The sequence below is a fragment of the Uranotaenia lowii genome, chromosome 2, assembly GCF_029784155.1.
Source record: "Uranotaenia lowii strain MFRU-FL chromosome 2, ASM2978415v1, whole genome shotgun sequence".
Lineage (NCBI taxonomy): Eukaryota > Metazoa > Arthropoda > Insecta > Diptera > Culicidae > Uranotaenia > Uranotaenia lowii.
Window position 1 is genome coordinate 158,754,681 of NC_073692.1, and position 21,167 is coordinate 158,775,847.

Sequence of the window (21,167 nt, forward strand, 5' to 3'; positions counted from 1 at the left end):
GCAACATGCCCGCCCAGCGTATCCGGCCAGCCTTCACCACCTTCTGGATACTGGGTTCGCCGTAGAGTCGCGCGAGCTCGTGGTTCATCCTTCGCCTCCACATTCCGTTCTCCTGTACGCCGCCAAAGATGGTTCTTAACACTCGTCGCTCGAATACTCCGAGTGTACGCAGGTCCTCCTCGAGCAATATCCATGTCTCGTGCCCGTAGAGAACAACCGGTCTAATAAGCGTCGTATACAGGTTACACTTCGTGCGAGGGCTAAGTCTTCTCGACCGCAGTTGCTTGTGGAGTCCATAGTAGGCACGACTTCCGCTGATAATTCGCCTCCGGATCTCACGGCTGGTGTCATTGTCTGCGGTCACCAGTGAGCCGAGATAGACAAAGTCTTCGACTATCTCCAGCTCGTCGCCGTCGATCGTGACCTTGTTATTATCCTATCCATCCTTATCCATCCTATATAAGGAATTATGCATAAACGCTCGCGAGCCAGGTTTTGTAATCTATTCGATCATAGCTCTCTTTTTTATTTCATCATCTGAAATTGCTTTGAAAAACGAAATGAATTATGAAATCTCAGTTTTGGGTCAACTCATAAACTTTTCATGTTATTTGGTCAATTCAGATTTAGTGGGCCACGATTCCCCACCATTTTTCAAAATCCAAAAAATTTAGCTTTTTTTAAAACAGTCAGAATTTGAGGAAAATAACTTATTAAAAATTAAAAAAAAACCTTATAATTCCTTGAAAATGTAGAAAACCATACCAATTTTTATTTTCATTCTATCTTTCATAATAAAGAAGTTATGGAACAACGAAAAAAAAATGGCCCATGATTCCCCACTCTCCCATACTTATTCTAAAGCAAGTTGAGAACTATTTCACTCTATATAATTTACATCGGCGAATTTGCAGCCATTCCGTGCACCCATGTTTAAATGTCATTTAAATTATTCTGATTCATAACTTATGTCTTCAAATATGAATGAATGAGTATAAAATTCATAACTATTTTACTCATACTAGTTGAATACAAATGATATTTGAAAACTAAAATTACTCAAATTACACGAAGGGCATGTATTAAATCTAACATAACTTTTACAAAATCCGAAGAAACTTCGCCAAATTTTGACAGAAACTTTGATTATAGTTCAGCAACAAAACAGACCTATAAAATTGGGAGTCAAGTGCTTAAAGTGCCACACAGCGGTTAATCCGAGAACTTTTTCCACAAATTTTCATGACTTCGCTTCGAAAATCAAAAACTTTATAACGAGAACACACTTCTTCTCACCATAAATCAACTAGGGATCATTGTTTTGAATGAAGATTGCGGATAAAACAAAAAGAAAGTGAAAAAATTACATCTTTTTTTAGTCCACTTCCATCTGTACCGTTGAGCCGTCAACACGTACGCCGGAGCATCGTATCGTTGCTGTGTACCTGCAGGAACATTTTACATTATTTATTTTTTTCCTTACCTGTATTTCAATCAGCACTTTTCAGTGCTAAAATTATTTTCATTTTCTTTTATTCATATTTTCTCTTTTCTTTCCAGCATGGGGAAGTCTTCGGCCGGCTCAAGGGCCGGAAGAAAACGGATTGCTGAACCTAATCCAGGGCCATCTGCCAAAAAAGTTGAAATTTCCAATTCATTCGATGTCCTTCATAACATCGGTGATGAGGAAATATTCATATTTAATTCTGATAAGAGTACTAAGAAACCTTCTTCTTCTTATACTCTTAAAAACGAAAAGATTCCACCAATAACGGTCACGATTCCTGACTTCAATGCCTTTCGAAAAGAAATCGTCACTTCCGTCAAGGATGTGAAGATTTCTTTTCAGATCGGTCGAAGGGGAACTGCTCGTATATTGGCGGAATCTTTTAATGATTTTCAAAAGGTTTTAAATTATTTGAATAATAAAAAACACCAATTTTTTACGTACGACACTAGAGGTGATCGTCCTTTTAAAGTTGTACTTCGTGGTCTCACCGGCGATCAGACACCGGATGAGATCACAAATGAATTAAATTCTTTGTTAGGTTTTTCTCCAATTCAAGTAATTCAAATGAGGAAAAGAACCAACACGAATAATACCAGTAGTGTTGGTTTTGCTCCTGAACTTTATTTGATCCATTTTAAAAAGAATCAGGTTAATAATTTGCAAATTCTTGAAAAGGCTCGTCTTATGTTTCATTGTCGAGTCAAATTCGAACCTTTTCGTAAATCTTCTACCAATTTTTTACAAAACATTACGCAATGTCGTCGTTGTCAAGCTTTTTGTCATGGCACTAAAAATTGTAGAATGAATGCCAGATGCATGTTTTGCGGCTCATTCGATCATGAAAAATCTAAATGCCTTTTTGGTGGTGATAAGCCAAAAACAGAATTTTTTAAGTGTGCGAATTGCGCAGGTAATCACTCCTCGAATTCACTAGATTGTCCCATCAGGGCAAAAATTATTGCTTCTAGGAAAAATCCCAAAGTTTCCAGAAAAGTTTCTTCTCCTCCTTCCTCTTTTTCGTCTTCACACGTCGGGCCGGCAAACAACCTGCCTGTTCGCATTCAGCCTCGGTCGACATTGGAATCACGGCTGGGTAATACCCGAAGTGATTTTAATGTTACCTGTGCTGAATCTGCGCCCCAGACTCGTTGTTTATCGTTCTCAGAGGTGGTTGAAAATGGGTTTCCCTCTTCAGGTTTAACTAATAAAAATGGGAAAAACCAAGTCTCAACGTTCATGCGAAGGCTTGGGAAAATCCCCGAAATTCAAATACTTGTTCTTCTCCTTCATTTTCTGATCCTAACAATTTTGTTGATTTGGGTGAGATTACTGAGGAAAAATTAAAATTTTTGCATCAAAATTTAATGGAAATGATGCAACTTATGTTGAAAGCAAATTCAATGTTTGAAGCTTTCCAAACTTCTTTTAATTATGCTAACAAAATTATTATGACTTTACGATTCCCTCATGGATCCAAATAGATGTTTAAACATTATGAATTGGAATGCTAGATCTTTGCTGGCTAACCAAGATGAATTCTTTTTATTTTTGAAAACTCAAAACATACATATTGCTGCCATCACTGAAACTTTTTTAAAGCCAGACAATAACTTGAAAAGCAATGCTTTCTTTAAAATTTTACGAAATGATCGACTTGATCGGCAAGGTGGGGGTGTAGCTATTGTCATCAATAGTCGTCTCAAATTTAGACTTCTTCCTTCTTTCAATACAAAAGTCTTAGAAACAATTGGAATTGAATTAGAAACTTCTATGGGGAAAATTATAATTGTTGCCGCATATTTGCCTTTCCAATGTAGCGGTGAACAGAAAAATTTTTTGAAGGGAGATTTACAAAAACTCACCAGAAATAAATCTAAATTTTTTATTATTGGTGACTTTAATGCAAAACACCGATCTTGGAATAATATTTCATCAAATTCAAATGGGAATATTTTGTTTAATGACTGCTCTGCAGGTTATTATACTGTTGAATATCCTAATGGGCATACTTGTTTTTCTTCAATTAGAAATCCCTCCACAATTGATTTGGTTCTAACGGATTTAGGCGAGCATTGTAGTCAATTAGTTACTCATGCGGACCTCGATTCAGACCACCTTCCAGTAACATTTTCTTTATCCCAAAGTCCCATTGAAAACCCTTTAAAATCAACTTTTAATTTTCAAAAGGCTAACTGGGAGCGATATATGAATTTTATTGAACGTATTTTAGATGTCAACGTTCCACTGAATTCAATAGAAGATATTGATTTGGCTGTAGAAAATTTGACAACTTCAATAGTCAATGCTAAAGCCGCTTCAATACCTAAAGTTAAACATAAATTTAATCAACCTTTAATTGATGATGATCTTCAGTTTTTGATACGACTGAAAAACATTCGTCGACGCCAATATCAACGTACTAGGGATCCTTATTTGAAATTAATTTATTGCGACCTTCAAAAAGAGATCAAACGTCGTTTAAATTTCATTCGTAATGAAAATTTTGCTAAAGCAGTAGAGGACATAAAACCCTACTCAAAGCCATTTTGGAAATTAACTAAAATTTTGAAAAAGCCCCAGAAGCCAATTCCTACTTTGAAAGATGGGGATAAACTTCTTTTAACTAATTCAGAAAAGGCTCAAAAATTAGCCCAACAATTTGAGTCTGCTCATGATTTTAATTTAAACGTTGTAAGTCCAATTGATGCTCAAATTTCCCTAGAATTTGATGATATTCTTTCCAAGCAAAATGTGTTTGAAAGTTCTTGTGAGACAAATATTGATGAACTTAAATTGATTTTCAAAAAATTTAAAAATATGAAAGCTCCAGGGGAAGATGGGATTTTCTATCTTCTTATTAAAAAGTTGCCTGAAAGCACTTTAAATTTTTTAGTTAAAATCTTCAACAAATGTTTTCATTTGGCTTATTTTCCCAATAAATGGAAAAATGCCAAAATAACTCCAATTTTGAAACCTGGAAAAAGTGCTTCAGAGCCTTCAAGTTATCGACCAATTAGTTTGCTTCCTTCTTTAAGTAAACTATTTGAGAGAGTTATTTTGAATAGAATGATGATTCACATTAATCAGAATTCTATTTTCCCTGATGAACAATTTGGTTTTCGTCATGGACATTCTACTACACATCAACTTTTGAGTGTAACTAATATGATTAACGCTAGCAAATCTGAGGGTTATTCAACTGGTGTTGCTCTTCTTGATATTGAAAAAGCTTTTGACAGTGTTTGGCACAAAGGTTTAGTAGCTAAATTAGCTCGATTTGATTTTCCTGTATATCTCACCAAAATTATTCAAAATTATTTGACTAGCCGAACCTTACAAGTAAGCTATCAAAATTCATGCTCTGAAAGGATACCCATTAGAGCTGGTGTCCCTCAGGGTAGTATACTTGGGCCAATTTTATATAATATTTTTACTTCTGATCTTCCTGATGTACCAGAAGGAAAAGGTAGAAGATTATTTGCTGATGACACTTTGCTTTCAGCCAAAGGTCGAAATTTACGGGTGGTACGCAGTAGATTGCAAAAAAATTTAAATTCCTTTTTGAATTACTTGAAAAAGTGGAAAATTTCTCCTAACGCTTCCAAAACTCAACTTATTTTATTTCCCCATAAGCCAAGAGTAAATTTTTTAAAACCTAATGAAAATCATTCCATAACTTTTAATGGGGTTTCATTAGAATGGTCTGATCACGTGAAGTACTTGGGACTTACACTTGATCGGAATCTTACTTTTAAAAATCACATTGAAGATATTCAATCTAAATGTAATAAATACACTAAATCTCTTTATTCTCTCATCAACAGGAAATCCCGGTTGTGTCTGCGAAATAAGATGCTCATCTACAAACAAGTTTTCCGACCAGCGATCATGTATGCAGTTCCGATTTGGTCTAGCTGCTGCGCGACGAGGAAGAAAGCCATCCAGAGAATTCAGAACAAAGTTCTGAAAATGATTTTGCGGCTTCCACCTTGGCACAGCACCGAAGATCTTCATCGGATTGCGGGCATTGAATCGATCGAAGAGATGGCCAACAAAATCATCTCCAACTTCAGAGGCAAATCGATGCAGTCTTCCATCGCAGAGATTCGTTCTCTTTATGTTTAGTTTAATTTTAAGATAGTGTTTAGTTTTAAGTATAAAATATTTTTGCTATTACAGGATGTTCTCCTACATTAAAAACTTGATTGCGCTCAGCAAATTTAAATCTTATAAATAAATTTTTATAATCTAGTTACTTATAGGGCTATGAACAGTTCATTATTGAGCTGAACACCTAGTTTAATGCAATAATGTAATATAAGTGTAATGATGATTTGATACAAATAAAGACATATTTAAAAAAAAAAAACATCTTTTTTTAGTTATAAGGTTGTGAATTTAACCGGTCATTTTGATTGGTCACAGTCCAAGAATCCATGGTGAAATTTATATCGCTTGTTCAAAGAGCTTTTCATTTGACTGGTGCGGTCTTTCTAGAGTAAATATGATCTTACTGTCTTTCCGAGGCCTTCCACACGCCTCCAAATGAAAATAAGAATGCGCTTGAAAGTTCTTAGCGCGCCTATAACCACTTTCAACACCAGTGCATGAGTACCATTGCAATGGTATGAAGTAACCAAACACCAATTGAAGTCTTTTAGTTCGAATTTTGTTGGTGTAGATTTGGGCTCATTTTATCGACTTTTTGCCGGGACATGCACGCAATATAACTTGGAAATTTATTTTACGGGGTTTTTCACGTAAACTCAGCTTTTGTTGTGTCCCATCGGTTACTCGTGAATCCTGTAGTAACTTATCCACTTCCTCATGAAATTCACGTAAAGTCTAAGTAGATGGCTTTTGGAATCCTTTTCAAGGAATTTTTTTCAAGCGTGTTGTTGCAAATTCTTTAAGAAAAGGGAGTTGGCTTTGTAAAGCTAACATTGATTGCTGTGAAATGGTTTTGGGCCGTTGGCCTGTTGACTAACGAAATTAGTCTATTAAAAGATCCGGATGAGTGATTCAGTGGAAAGCTGCGCAGACAAAGTGGAGCAGACAAACACAAATGGCTATGAAGCTCCCGATTTGTGTCACCAGCTTAAAATAGAAGAAAGATTATCCCATGTTCACTGTCTTTCCCAAAAGAGTTACAGCACTGATTTGGAGTTTTTTTGTTGGCTAACTATTTATCCGATTGAGCCTTGTCATTCTGGTAAGTGATATTTTTTTTTTTTTTGTTTCGATTATAGTCGTTTTACCATCATTATGGCATTCGCGACTTTATCAACGTTGCAGTTGGCGGATCGTTATTGAAAAACTATCCGGTACAACTGCGTTCGATGTTTACTCTTGGGCTTGAACTCGCGGACATCGGCTCAGGAGGCAACAGACTTGCCAACTGAGCTATATCACAAGCCCGATGGTAAGTGATAATAATGCTTGTAATGTATTGAGTAGTTCATTTTTGCTGATCATTTTTTGACAGGAATGGCTCTGGATGCATGTATGTATATACCAGATTGAATTCACAAAGAATTCACGCAAATTGTACCTGGAGTCAAGATATACCAATTCTTATTGGGAGAGCGTTCACATAATTTATTCGAAGAATCTACGTGAAAATCAATTGGATAAAAATGATCTAGTTTTTCACGTAGATGCAACGTGAAAATTGTTTAGCGTGTGGCATGGCCGTAGGAACGGGGGGGTTTTGGGGGTAAACCTCCCCCCCACCCCATGAAGGTCCAAAAATGCCAGTTTTTTTTTGCTAAGCGGAAAAATTTGAAATTTCCTATCAAATTTTGATGAACGATAGTGTAACAATCTGAACTCCAAAACCTTAAAATCTCATTCCAGGACCACAATTTTAAATTTTTTTTACTAGTTGATAGTAATTGAGTCCCAGATATAGAACCCCAACAAAGTTAGACTAAGCTTACTAGATTGTCCGGATTTTGACCAGATTGTCTCACTTAGTCACACAGTCTCACACAGTTCTTAGAATTATGTATCTAGCGTCCAAATTTTTTTTTTAACCAATTTTTTCAAAATAAACATAACCATCTTTTAGATGGCCTTAATATGATTCTGAATCGGATGATGTGTTTCGATCAAATAAAATCAGTTTTCCACGTGTTTACCATCTTGATTTTAATAGAATAATTCCTAAATTTGCCTGCATATTGGCTGGATTTTGTGAAAATTTTGATACAATATGCTTTTATTTCGCCAGGTTTTAAGATAAAATTGCATGGATCTAGTTATCTTATTTTGATCTCCGCTGGGATATATTCTTATCTAAGTTTTTTTCATATCGGCCAATTGAAATTCTAATTAGAGAGCAATTAAGACAGAATTGTGGGTAGCAATGTGTCTTCTTCGTCACTTACTAGAAACAACCCGCTGATGCTGGGGCAAAGAATCACACAAGTAGTTTAAAAGCTGTCGGTATCACAATGCCCTAGCTCACATTTTCACCATCTTTTCGTTTCTTCTACCCAAAGCGCTCTAGCTTTGACCTTTCCACCAATCAATTTTCATTTCTATCTTAATTGCCCTCTAATTAGAATTTCAATTTGCCGATATGTCATAAACTTAGATAAGAAAAAATATCTAGCAAGTATCCAGTTTATTGTTCTTGAATATAAGTTTGGATCAGTTTAAATATTTTAAATTCAAACTATATTTAAGATTTGGATCATTAAATAATAATTGAAAAAAAAAATCATATTGATAAGAAATAAGAGATTTCTGATACGAATTTTGCTTTTTGGTTTAAAATTCATGAGATTTCTTATCTGGAATTGAGATTCAGGTTTTGAATTTAGGTACATAATTCAGACTTGGAACAAAAAATCAAGATTGGCATTTGATTTAGATCAAATTTAAGTTTTATAGTCAATATTCAAATAGCAATGTAAGAATATTATAAAGAATTTAAATTGGAGGAAATGAATAAATTTCAAATTAAATTAAATTGAAATTTTGAATTCAACCAAAGTCAGTTTAGAAACACAATCCTGGTGAAAATCACATATAAAAGATAAGATCTAGATTCATTTCAAAGAATTTATTTTGTGAAAAATCTAGATTTTAGTTTTAAAGACTTTAATCACAAGATTCAAATAATCGAATATGTATAAAATAATAAATGATAATTTTTAATTTGTTTTTTATCCTCAGGTTTGAATTTCTGCTCGAAATTTTATTAAACATTATTAAAATATATTGCAGATTCTTTAAAATCAAAGGATCTAAATAAATATTAAATTTTAATGGAGTTTACAAGAGTAGAAAATAAACCTTATTTAAACAGTAACCTTAATTTTTTACTTTTATTTTAGAATATTTGATACATTTTCACCTATGCTTAACATCATTTTTCTCGTGGTTCGAAAGAATTAGCTTGCTTATTTATATGAGTAAAAAAAAGTTTTTTCCTGAATGAAGCGTTCAAAATTCATTTTTTGTTTCGATAAAAGTCGTTTCTGCATCATTGCATCACTTGCGACTTTTATCAACGATAAAGTTGCATCATGCATTAAAAAACTTTTCTGGAGGCAACTGACATATTTTCATGACAAAAAATTGGCAAATCCTAGGAGTTATTTTCAAAAATTGGAAGCTTTAAAGCTATAATGCAAAATAACTTCAATCTGAAAAGTTTGTAGTTAGTAAACAAACATTTTCTCACTTTTACATGAATTGTTTAAGCAAAAATGTTCAAGGAAAAAAATGTCATCAAACCCCCCCCCCCTCCCCCCCTTGAGCCGGTCCTTCCTACGGCCCTGGCGTGTGGTAATTCCGGAAAGAGCTTCGTGGGCCACAAAAAGACAGGCGTGGGCAACATGTTGCGCATTTTTGCATTCTTCCGATAGATACGAATAAAGTGTCGGATAACGCCCAATTGTTGTGGTTTTCGTCGCTTTAGAAAGAAATAAAATTTATGTAAGTATATTGCCTCCACTTAGGTAGGAAAATGCTGTTTTTTCAACTATTATACGATCATTCTGTAATGTATATAGATCTAATATCAAAACAGCATAAGCATACAGCTACAAAAATCATAGAAACCTGGAATAGCATTAGAAATGATAGATTTAGTCGTTAAAAATGTTTATGCAAATCGCAATTCCAAGCAAATAAGTAAACGATCGTAAAAATGGCAACTTTATATCGGTATAAATCGGATATGAAAAAAAGTCCTCCATGTTTGCAAATTTGTTCTCCAGCGCGAGATTTAAGTGAGTAAATAAAGTTGTTGTTCTCTCTGCAAGTAGCAGTGCAACCAGATTACTTAAAATCAGATAGTTCATTTGAAAGAACTGTCCAATGAGAGAAGCAGCAAATATTGTAGCTGGCAACGGTTAGCATGAATTAAGAGCAAAACTTGCACTCTTTTGCTTACTTTCAGAATATACGAATAAAGTGTTGTATATCTTCCAATTCGTATAGTTCTTATCGCTCTATAGACAGGACTTCGGTAGGTAAATACTGCTGTTTTTTCAAGTTTTATCCAATCATTCTATAATGTTTATGAAACGTATAACAAAGTTGTTGAGAAATATACCTTTTACAAAAAAAATTGCTGAGGAAACTGTTGAAAATTCCAAAATGGTTAAATTTATAAGAATCGGTTGGATAGTTTTGAAGATACAGAAAAAATAGTAATCCGGGTCCATTTGACCCTAACTGGGTAATTGGCCCTTTTTAACCTTTAAAGAAAGTTAAAGTAATGTTTTAAACAGCCGTTTGTTCTAAATCTTAGATTGAGAATACATCGCCTAGTTCTGTTTTGAAACTGTTATTGTTTTATCTTATTTCTTTCAAATTACTTTTTTTCTCTACATTCCAATCCAACTTACAACAAGCAATTTTTTGAAACAAATAAATAATCATGAATATTCAAGGTCTCACAAATCTTCTTCTTCGAAAAACATTATAGATTAAATTCAATTGTACCAGGGTTTTATTACCATCCGCCGACCAATATAACTTTTCCGGTATTTTATTTCCTTGCTTTGACTACACATCTAAAAGGTGCCGAAAGAATTTCATCTGAAGCTCCCCTTCATCGAATTGATACATTTTTTAAGGTTAGGTTGCTCCGAGGAAGGTGGGTAAGATAAATCTTTTTTTTCTCGTTTCGCCCCTTCCTGAGAACTGATATTTTCCAATCCGATTGTGATTGCTATTGCTGGCTCATTCAAAGTGTTGCTCACCCACCGTTATCGAGCGTTGCCTCAGTCGGGAGCTAAATGCGAAACCGCTTATTTATTATTTCACCTGGAAAACGGAATTGGTTGGATTTTGGATCCGGTTTTCGAACTTCCACCTGATTGCACATTTTCCGGCCAGACGGCTCGACATGGAATGAAAGCAGGAAAATAATGCTTGGGTATGACTTCGAAAAGCATTCACCATTGCTTAGGGTTTTTTTTAAATGAAAAATTGTCTGGATAGACTAAATTTGTAACTTTAATTGCCCTTTTTATACTAAGAAATATTTTTGTTTCAAACTCTGGGAAGTTGAAAGCAAAGCACTCGTTCGATCGCAAATCACTGTTTTAAACGGTTTAACCGTAATGCGATATACTTACTGATGACGGTAAGGTTGAAGCGAAAGCTCTGCGTTTGGCTGTTTTGAAAATCGACTCTACACCGATAGATTCCTTGATCATGGCGCTTAATTTCCTGTTTTCGTCCGGCAGCGATGGAAAAATAGAAGAAAAAAAAACAGAAGAAGGTTAAATCGGGAGAAAACAACAGACCTAAAGAAGCTTTCACTATCAGATAATATTTCTTTCAGGGAAGGGTTCGTTGTTGTTCAACCATTCTGCGGTTTCGTGACTCGCCGAAAAAAAAAATACAGGGAATGAAAAATGAACTCTCGGAACTAATCGGAAATTGAAATGCTTGCTTACGTTCAATTCCAAATAAGCGGGATCACTTTCGATAACGAACCGGGCCCGGGTTCCGAATACTTGCGGTGCGGACCAGTGTTGGGCATCGGTCAGAGATTTCCCCCGGACGTCGAGGCTGTGGAGAAAAGGAAACCGGAAACAGAGACGGCTCGTTAAACGAATGGATTTGATTTGATTGTTATGTCAGTATTTATTCGTCTAGCTGAATTTGGCGGATCCGCCGAATATTTGTGAGTGGTTGGTACGGAAATATTGCTAAGCACCTATATTTGGTTCAATAAACTTTGAAAATTTATTAATTCACTTGATGAAGATTTTTTTTTGGTAAATAAGAATCTGCTTTATACATTCAATCTTTCTTCTCTACAACTTTTATACACTCATCCGAAAAGGAAGCGTTAAATTCACCTGGGTTTTCACGCAGGGTATGATTACGTGAATTTTTGCTTGATTTGCGTGAAGCATTTGGAAGCCAATAAGAAATCACTTGATTATTACGTGAAATTTACATAGTTGTATGCTGTCAAAACAAATACACATCTGATTTACGTGAAAATTCAGTAATCCGCTGAGTTTAGAAGGGGTTGGTGCATTCTATGTGATGTTCACGTAACATTAAAGAGCTCATTCACTTAAAATCTCCTTGAAAGAAAACTTCTGAAGAGAAAGAAAGTTCTGAATATGGCGCGGGTCCAACAGTTGGTGCTGTCAGGAAGAAAATTTTATGTGATAGGGAAGCTGATTTTTCGTAAGTAATTAAAAAATGGTTGTGTACTCGTTTTTTATATCTCTTGCTAATTCAACAAAATTCGGAATTGGAGCAGCTTGAACAGCCAAGAAGACAACCCAAATGCCCATTTCGTGAGGATTTTATGTGTTTATTTAAGGGAAGTGAAGTGCAAAAAGTGTTGATTCAAAAGTGAAACTGAAAAGTGCAAAATCCTTCTTCCGCAAATCCACTTAGTTCAATGAAATCGACATGAATCGCATGAAGAATGAATCCCTTTTCACATTTTATCTACGTTATTTTTACGTACAGATTACATGAAAATTACGTGAAATCTGCTGACTGTATGAGCTCTGTTTGCTACCTGAAATTCACGTAGGTTCCACGTGATTTTCATGGTGATAAAAATCCATGTTCATTTACACGTAGCGTTCATGTGAAGAGTTTTCTTAGTGTATGTTGGTTTTAAGTTCAGTGTCATCCATAAATTACGTAACGCAAAAAACACTTTGGATCTCCTTCTTCCCGTAAGTCACAAATCGTAACCTTGTGATGTGATCCCCTATGAAAATAACTTATATGTAAGGCTTGATAATTCGTGTTTCATATTTTTATTGCCATTATAGCTGTTAATGATAATATTTTAATTGCATTGCGAGATGAATTGTGAGGTGGATTTGTAAGACTTTGTGAAATATATACATAGCTGGATAGATGAAGTGAGCGCTCTACGTAAAAGAAATGAAAATATAACTGAAATATAACGAATATGTAAGATAAGGGCAATTTGTGTAGAAAGCTCAAAACTGTTTGTTAGACTTTTGCTCCTCACTGCTCCTCACTGACTACATGTGAAAAAGGCGAGGCAATCGCAGCCCCTCTTTACAGATTTCACAGTGGGCACCTCGACTATCTCTTTTATAAAGAAACTTATTATAAAATTTCTCATCAAATATAGTAAAAGCTCTGAATATATTTTTAAATTGCGACCCAGAGATGGGTCTTGACTCAAACATTCAGTCAGCGAAACTTTTTTTGTAGAGAAATGAATCCAACTTAGATGAAATTTCAGGGACTAGATAAGAGAAAATCGATGTTGAAAAACATGCGAAAAAAATTCGCCTTGTCTCCCGGTAGGACTTGAACCCACATCTTGCGCCTCTCCGGGGCCCATGTATTAACATTCTACTACAGGAAACCAACCTGGCGTATGAATATTATACTGGTTGAGTGTCGATGTCTATCGGAATGAAGGGAATAGTTCTCCCATGTGATCATAATCATTTTTCTTGGTCTATTTCTATTCCCATCATTTCATCTTACGGTAGTTGGAATGGAAGTTTGGACATTTTTAAGCACGGCAAGATTTGCATTGCCTTCTCATATCCTGCACGGGTTGTCAGTTATGATGAGAAATGATGCATTTGCCGTTTTTGGATATCCAGCCAATTTCGGTTTTTGGCATCGCCTTATTTCTATTTTTAAACTGCGACCCAGAGATGGGTCTTGACTCAAACATTCAGTATCGATTCGATTCCGATAGACATCGACACTCAACCAGTATAATATTCATACGCCAGGTTGGTTTCCTGTAGTAGAATGTTAATACATGGGCCCCGGAGAGGCGCAAGATGTGGGTTCAAGTCCTACCGGGAGACAAGGCGAATTTTTTTCGCATGTTTTTCAACATCGATTTTCTCTTATCTAGTCCCTGAAATTTCATCTAAGTTGGATTCATTTCTCTACAAAAAAAAGCTCTGAATATATTTCACTATTTTTTTTCATGATTATACCTTATTAGAGAGATAATCAAGTTGGCCAAAATAAATCCCCTTGTTAAGAGCTTTCTACACAAATTGTCCTTCAATTGCATCTTCACCATCTTTTATTTTATTCTATGAAGCACGCTCGCCTCATCTATGTAGCTTTATACTTAAAGCTTAGTTCATTTAGAGATGGGACACTTTCTTTTGCTGATAGCTTATTTCCTAGTTTTCGGACATACACAATTTTGACAGCATCTTGTTGCCTGTAAAACGAACAAATCGAAAAAAGAGCAATTTTTAATTTGAAAAATAAACGTTTTTCCGAGATATTTACGTTGCAAGAGAAAAAGAAAAAAATATTTTGCACAGTTTCCTTCAAAATCCATCATTATCAAATCGATAGCTGTCAAAGCCATTGATTATTCATAAATTGTCTGTGCGTGAGTGATGGAAAAGTATGCAAACATTGTCAAAAATATCCACAAAGTTCAAATCATGCTTTGGAGTGAAGCACATGATCGGTAACTACGGTTAAGGGTCATCTGGGAAGTCAAGACTCATACCAGTTTATGAATTTTTATTAAACGGAAAATTTAGTGTAGATTGCTGAAATGTCCTGCAAATATTTCTCAGATAAGCTTAAAGTGTTTTCTAGCAATGACTATCAAAACCTAACCTCAAACAACAAAAATAGTATGATTTGCCAAGACTCTGATCCTGTGGACAAAACAACAATATTCGAAACTAAAACTTTGGTTTTCACTGTTTTGAAAGGTCAAAAAAGTACTTTTTTACAATAAATATTTTAAAAATCAATATCATATATTGCACTAAGCGGCATACAATTTGTTTTGTCGTCACATTATTTTTTATTAAAAGTCGCTTCCCCACTTTATCCTTTAACTTTCTTCTCAAATGCCGGATCTAATGATACGTAATGTGGGGCCTTTTTCAGAACCACATCCACTGCCTCTGGTTTTCGGAGATCTCTGGGAAGCAGCCGGGAATGCTGCAAAAAATCTTTCAGCAAATCATTTTGATGCACGACTTGACTGAACGCTTTCTTTACATTTGTGTGTTCCTGATCTAGATAGTCTGTCTTTTTTCATGACATGTAATGTAATATCAATGTAATTCAAATGCTATGCATTTATAACATTCCGTGTCGAGTACAGTTGGTCGGGATTCGACCAGATTGAACTGAACGCCATCAGCAGTTTTTTAGAGACACTTGAGTTTAATGTACTAATATTTTCAACTTTGGACAAAATCTGTAAAACTTTTCAACCAAAACTAATAGTTTATAACCCAAGGAACACATCCCAGTGAATAAATTTACTTGTTTTGGTTTCGCAAACGAATGACATGAGTTTCAAAATCTGCAATCCAAAATTTTTCTCACGGCGTTCAGTTCGGTCTGGTCGAAGCCAGGCCAGCTAATAAATAGAAAAAATCAGTGCGATGCAGGATTCATATTTCTGTGTGCAACAGTTGTCAAATAACATCACATCACAATGACGGAATTTTATGTTAAGAAATCGTTTTCTGTGTCATGTAACATTATTGTGATTTAATTTCAGTGCTGTTAATGATTCAATTGTATTTGATTTTGTAAATTGACATAACTGTATTTTTTGTTCCGATTATAGTGCTTTTACCATCTTTATGACATTCGCGACTTTATCAACGTAGCAGTTGGTGGATCGTTATCGAAAAACATACAACGGTACAACTGTGTTCGGGCTCGTACTCGCGGACATTGGCTCAGGAGACAACAGACTTGCCAACTGAGCTATATCACAAGTCCCGTAAATTGACATAACGAAAACGCATTCTAAGTCATGCGATATTAAGGATTTTAATTTTTAGTGGTTTGAAGGATTCAAGTTTTTCGCTGTGGAGCTTTAGGAATTGAGACGTATGAGGTTTTTTTTTTCATAATCTGACGGGTATGCGACAGGGTTTTTTCCAGTTATCCCCAAAATTTCAAATTTGGTATTTTTTCCTCTTAAAGACGAAATATGTATTTTTAGAGAATTTTAAAACTTGTTTTTTTTCGAATAAGATTCGGTTAAATTTTTTTGTAAATAAAATGAAACCATATTTCAAAGCTACATAACTCTGTCGTTTTTTAACGAAAGTCATAAAAAAAATAATTTAAGTAACATTCCCATTTTCGGAAATATTACATTCAAAATATGATACTTAGATTATTGGTTGAAACTTGAAATCAGTTTTGCTGAAAATACTGTACAATCACCAACAAGAATTGTTTTTTACCTGCTTTGTACAGTATTTTCTAGGTGCATCAAATCGAACTTGCTCCTTCCCGGTCGGCCGTTCGGTGTTTGTTTGTGAAACGATTCTGGTACAGGGTGTATCTGATTTTTTTTTTGTAGTTTGTGTTTAATACTTTTTGAATGGATGATTTTGGAAACATTTTCTTTCATTTCTCTTCCAAAAGATAGCATGAAGTTTATCCAGTATGTTTTTTTAACAATATTACTTGTTATTTGTTCGTTGTACACTAAAATATTCTTTGTAAAATGATGGAATGTGTGGGAAGGGTAATGAAACTTGTCATTTGTTTGTATGAATATTAAATAATTCCCAACGATTCATTTTCATAAAAATCTTTGAACCTGATTTTATTTGAATTAAAAAGTTTATACTTAAATCCAAGAATAAAGAGAGTAAAAAACTTTCTTGTGCTGAAATTTTGGTATCAATAAATAAAGAATATGGTTGACCTTATTCTGCAATATTTTATTTAAATCATAAGCATGCTTGGCAAAAGTCATCGTCATGAGGCGTGAAGCTGTGACTGTGAAGCCTCTTGCTCCGTCAAACTCAATTGACTGTTCCTTAACGACCAGTCACTTCGTTTGCCAGTCATTCATTCCCCATTCATTTGAAGCTAAAATAATAACCTAGTCAAGCAATCGCATTCAAGCGACCGATGACGAAAAAGAAACGCATTTATTATTATTGTTGCTCCTGCCAGCAAGCCGAAGACGATCGAAGAGGAACAAGAAAAGCATTTATTATTATTGTTGCTCCTGCCAGCAAGCTCGTTTTCAGTTTTTTATTGCTATTGTTGCTCTCTGTCAGCAAGTCGTTCAAATAGTTGTACCTGCCGTCAGCAGCCGATCGAAGTGTGAAGAGATTTGCCAGTCACTCTCAGGAGAAATTTTGACCATGAGTAGGAGCTTCGCCAGTCGATGATGGAGAAATGTTGATTGTTGTCGTGCTTTATCCGTCATGCGAGTAGTGAGGCTCCGTCAATTGAGAACAGTGCCAGTCGTTTGATGAAACAAAACTAGTCGGGTCAAGCGTGATCGGCGAAATTTACCATCACTGATCATAAGTATGAATTTCCCATTCGTGTTTGTCACCCTGGCTACGACAATTCCTCTGTCAAGTTTGACTTGTCCATGCAGCATGAAATCCGTGGAATCCTGGATCAACATCGTTCGCTTATTGTTCCTAGGATTTTCGATGCTAAATATGGACACGTCAATGCTGAACAAATGTACTTTACTGACGGGTCTGTATTGAATGAATCAACGGGATTCGGAGTATACAAAGAAACATCTAGCGCTTTCTATAGTCTTGAGTTTCCATGTTCAGTATTCATAGCAGAGTTGGCAGCTATCAACTGGGCTCTGAACAGCATCGCCTCACAAACTGTTGGTAATTTTTATGTTGTAACGGACAGCTTAAGCTTACTTGAAGCTATTCCTTCAATGAAGCTGGGAAAGTACTCACCGTACTTCCTCGAGAAGATACAAGAAAAATTGAGTACTTTATCTGAACGCTGCTTCTCCATCACCTTTGTTTGGGTCCCTTCACATTGCTCAATATTGTGCAATGAGAAGGCTGACTCTGAAGGTAGGTGCGCTTGAAGGTGATATTTATCAGCGTCAAATCTCCTTCAATGAATTTTTCTTTTTAGTTCGTAATAATGCTCTCGTCAATTGGCAGCGCAAATGGAATGCAGATGAATTGGACCTGTGGCTCCATTCGATCATCCCAAAAGTGAAGCTTAAAGCATGGTTCAAGGGTTTGGACCTGAGCCGTGATTTTATTAAAACATTTTCCCGACTCATGTCCAACCACGGTTCCTTAAACGCGTTACTGTATCGTGTAAATCTGTCAAGCACCAATCTATGCACCTGTGGCCTTGGTTATCACGACATTGACCATGTTATTTGGTCGTGCGAGGTCCACTTGATCGCCAGAGCACAGTTAACAAATTCGCTTCGGTCTCGAGGAAGGCAACCTAATATACCTGTAAGAGATGTGTTGGCTACGATGGACTAAACTTACTTTTCCGAACTCTATCTATTCTTTAAAGCTATCGATCTTATTCTGTAAACTTTTTCTCTAATTTTTAGTTTAAGCAAGAAATGTAAACAGTGCAAAAACAAATACAATCTTGGCTCCTTCAACCTACTGGATTAAGCCGTTTCAAATAAATGATTTAAAACAAAAGTATGAATTCTTTTTGTGCCATTCATTTTTAATTGAAAGATATCATATCAACATTATCGGTTAGGGTTATTCTTATAGGTATTAAAAAAAATTAGGGACAAGGGGTTAATTGTAGCTTTGAATAAATTATCACTTCAATCCAATAAAGTTTATGAAATAAAGGGTGATACGGTCAAAATTTGGTCAATATCAACTTGACGTATTTCTTTTAATTTTGCATTTTAAAAACCTGAACACCCCTCATTTTGAAGGTGTATGTATGTGTAGAATGATGCTCCTATTTTGATTTTGGAATTCACTCTTCAGTTGTCAAAATGCCGTCCAAGGAAGAAGAGCAGCGTATCGAAATTTTGCTCGCGCATCGCGAAAATCCGAGCTACTCGCACGCAAAGCTGGCAAAATCGCTAAATGTTGCCAAATCAACCGTTACAAATGTAATCAAAGTGTTTGGGGAACGTTTGTCGACAGCCAGGAAGTCTGGATCGGGGGGAAATCGAAAACCGGAAGCCGCTGAGACGACAAAGAGAGTTGCCGGTAGTTTCAAGCGAAACCTTAACCTCTCTCTCCGAGATGCCGCAAATAAGCTGGGTGTATCGTCTACAACCGTGCATCGAGTCAAAAAACGAGCCGGGCTATTGACTTACAAGAAGGTAGTGACTCCAAATCGCGATGATAAACAAAATACGACGGCCAAAGCGCGATCCCGGAGGCTGTACACGACGATGCTGACGAAGTTTGACTGCGTGGTAATGGACGACGAAACCTAAGTCAAAGCCAACTACAAGCACATCCGAGACAAGAGCTTTATACGGCAAGAGGAAGGGGAAAGGTAGCAGATATTTTCAAGCCCATGAAACTGTCAAAGTTCGCGAAGAAATATCTGGTTTTACAAGCATTTTTATAGCTTCCGGGACTGTCACGTGAAAGAGTGCTTGAATAAACGTCTGCTGACTTTCCTGAAGAAACACGGTTGTTCCGTACTGTTTTGGCCAGATTTGGCATCTTGTCATTACGGTGAAAAGGCCATGGAGTGGTACGCCGCCAACAACGTGCAGGTGGTTCCCAAGGACAAAAACCCTCCCAACATGCAGAGCTCCGCCCAATTGAGAAATACTGGGCTATGGTCAAGCGGAACCTAAAAAGACCAAAAAACTGCTAAGGACGAGCAGCAGTTCAAGGCAAACTGGCTTTCTGCGGCGAAGAAGGTGGACAAGGTGGCTGTACAAAATCTGATGGCAGGGGTTAAGCGTAAGGTCCGGCAATTCGGATTTGGAAAAGCGGAAGCCTAACTGAATATTTTTCCTGAATTTTATACTAATTAAACTTGAAAAAGAAATTTAATTTACATGCGATTTACATGCGTTTTCCCTTGACCAAATTTTGACCATATCACCCTTTATAAATAAAAATTATAACATGCAGCAGAATCCGCTGAAATGTTCTATTAAAAGAATTTATGTAATCATCGTCTTTTCCTTATCTTCCTTGTATGGATTTTTTTTCTCCTAATTCATTTTCTTCCCTCATTTTTAAAGTTTCCTTAATATTCAGGCGTTGTTGTTTCATAAAGCTTACACATAAATTAAGACACGCCGGGAGCATGTACCCGGGGTAATACATATTTAATGTTTTCCCCTCCATGTGATTTGAACGAAGCCGAGAATGCACCACATACCACACATCAGGAATCCTCTCCACGTTCCACGATGTTGGCGGCAACGGTTATTACAGTTGCATTTCGGATTTACAGCCCCAAATGAATTTTTCAAACACTCCTGTCCTGGCTAGAAGATGGAAGCAAGCAGTAGCACGTGACGGCTGCTGGCTGGTTGAAGGAACGGCATCATAACGACTGCCAAGGGATTGGTACGGAGTTGATGGTCCAGGTGCTGCTGGCTTGGGCCCACATCTTGAAGGTCCAGTCTCCGCTTCGTTGTTTGTGCAGCTTCAAGCCCATTATCCCGTTGTTTGTTCTAGTTGTTGATGTTCCTGTTGGATAACCTTTGTGACCGCCGACGTCATCTTTTCCTGGTGTCCTGGCCTCGTCGTTGGGAAAATGATCACTGCCGCTGCTGCACTCAAGCTGAATGTTCATCTTTGCAGGCAGGATTGTAACCAAGGATGATTGTTTCCGTTTTTTTTTATCTCAGGACATGTTTAAATTTAGACTTTAATTTGAGGTTGCTAGGAATTTCCAGTCATCAAGAAAAAAAATCTTCTCATCATCGCAAATCCTAAGTGAAATGTTGGCGGTGTGGGGTGTTAACAGTGAACTCACCGAGGTCGTCTTAACACAATTTTTTGAAATTTATTTATCCGGTTTTTACACGGTTTTCGCGAATTAACACGGTTTTTCAGAGCAAATGTTTTTCATTTTTAATGGAAAACGCTTAGGATTTTTTTTATGTTGTTAGTGGAAAGAGCTCTGAGGATTGAAAGGTGAAATCTAAGCCCCTAGACAGGTAACATAAGACAGGACATCTGAGACTGAGATATTAGACTTGAGGCTTGAGACTTGAAACTTGAGACTTGAGAATTGAGATTTGAGACTTGAGACTTCAGACTTGAGACTTGAGACTTGAGACTTGAGACTTGAGACTTGAGACTTGAGACTTGAGACTTGAGACTTAAGACATGATACTTAAGACTTGGGATTTGAGACACGGGAATTTAGACCTGGGACAGTTTACACCTGAGACATCAGACTTAAAGCCTCGTCCACACTCGGCAACTTGAACTGCGATTTC

General features: G+C 36.3%; 1 protein-coding gene across 1 annotated transcript in view; it reads right to left on the reverse strand.

Moving 5' to 3' along the window:
• LOC129747451 (nephrin-like) overlaps positions 1-21,167 on the reverse strand; it is a 239,376-nt gene that overhangs the window by 87,401 nt on the left and 130,808 nt on the right. Inside the window, exons 3-4 of the mRNA XM_055741684.1 lie at positions 11,434-11,548; positions 11,110-11,203 (exon numbers count right to left, since the gene is read on the reverse strand). Coding sequence (XP_055597659.1) covers positions 11,110-11,203; positions 11,434-11,548 — 209 coding nt within the window. The remainder of the gene's footprint in view (positions 1-11,109; positions 11,204-11,433; positions 11,549-21,167) is intronic.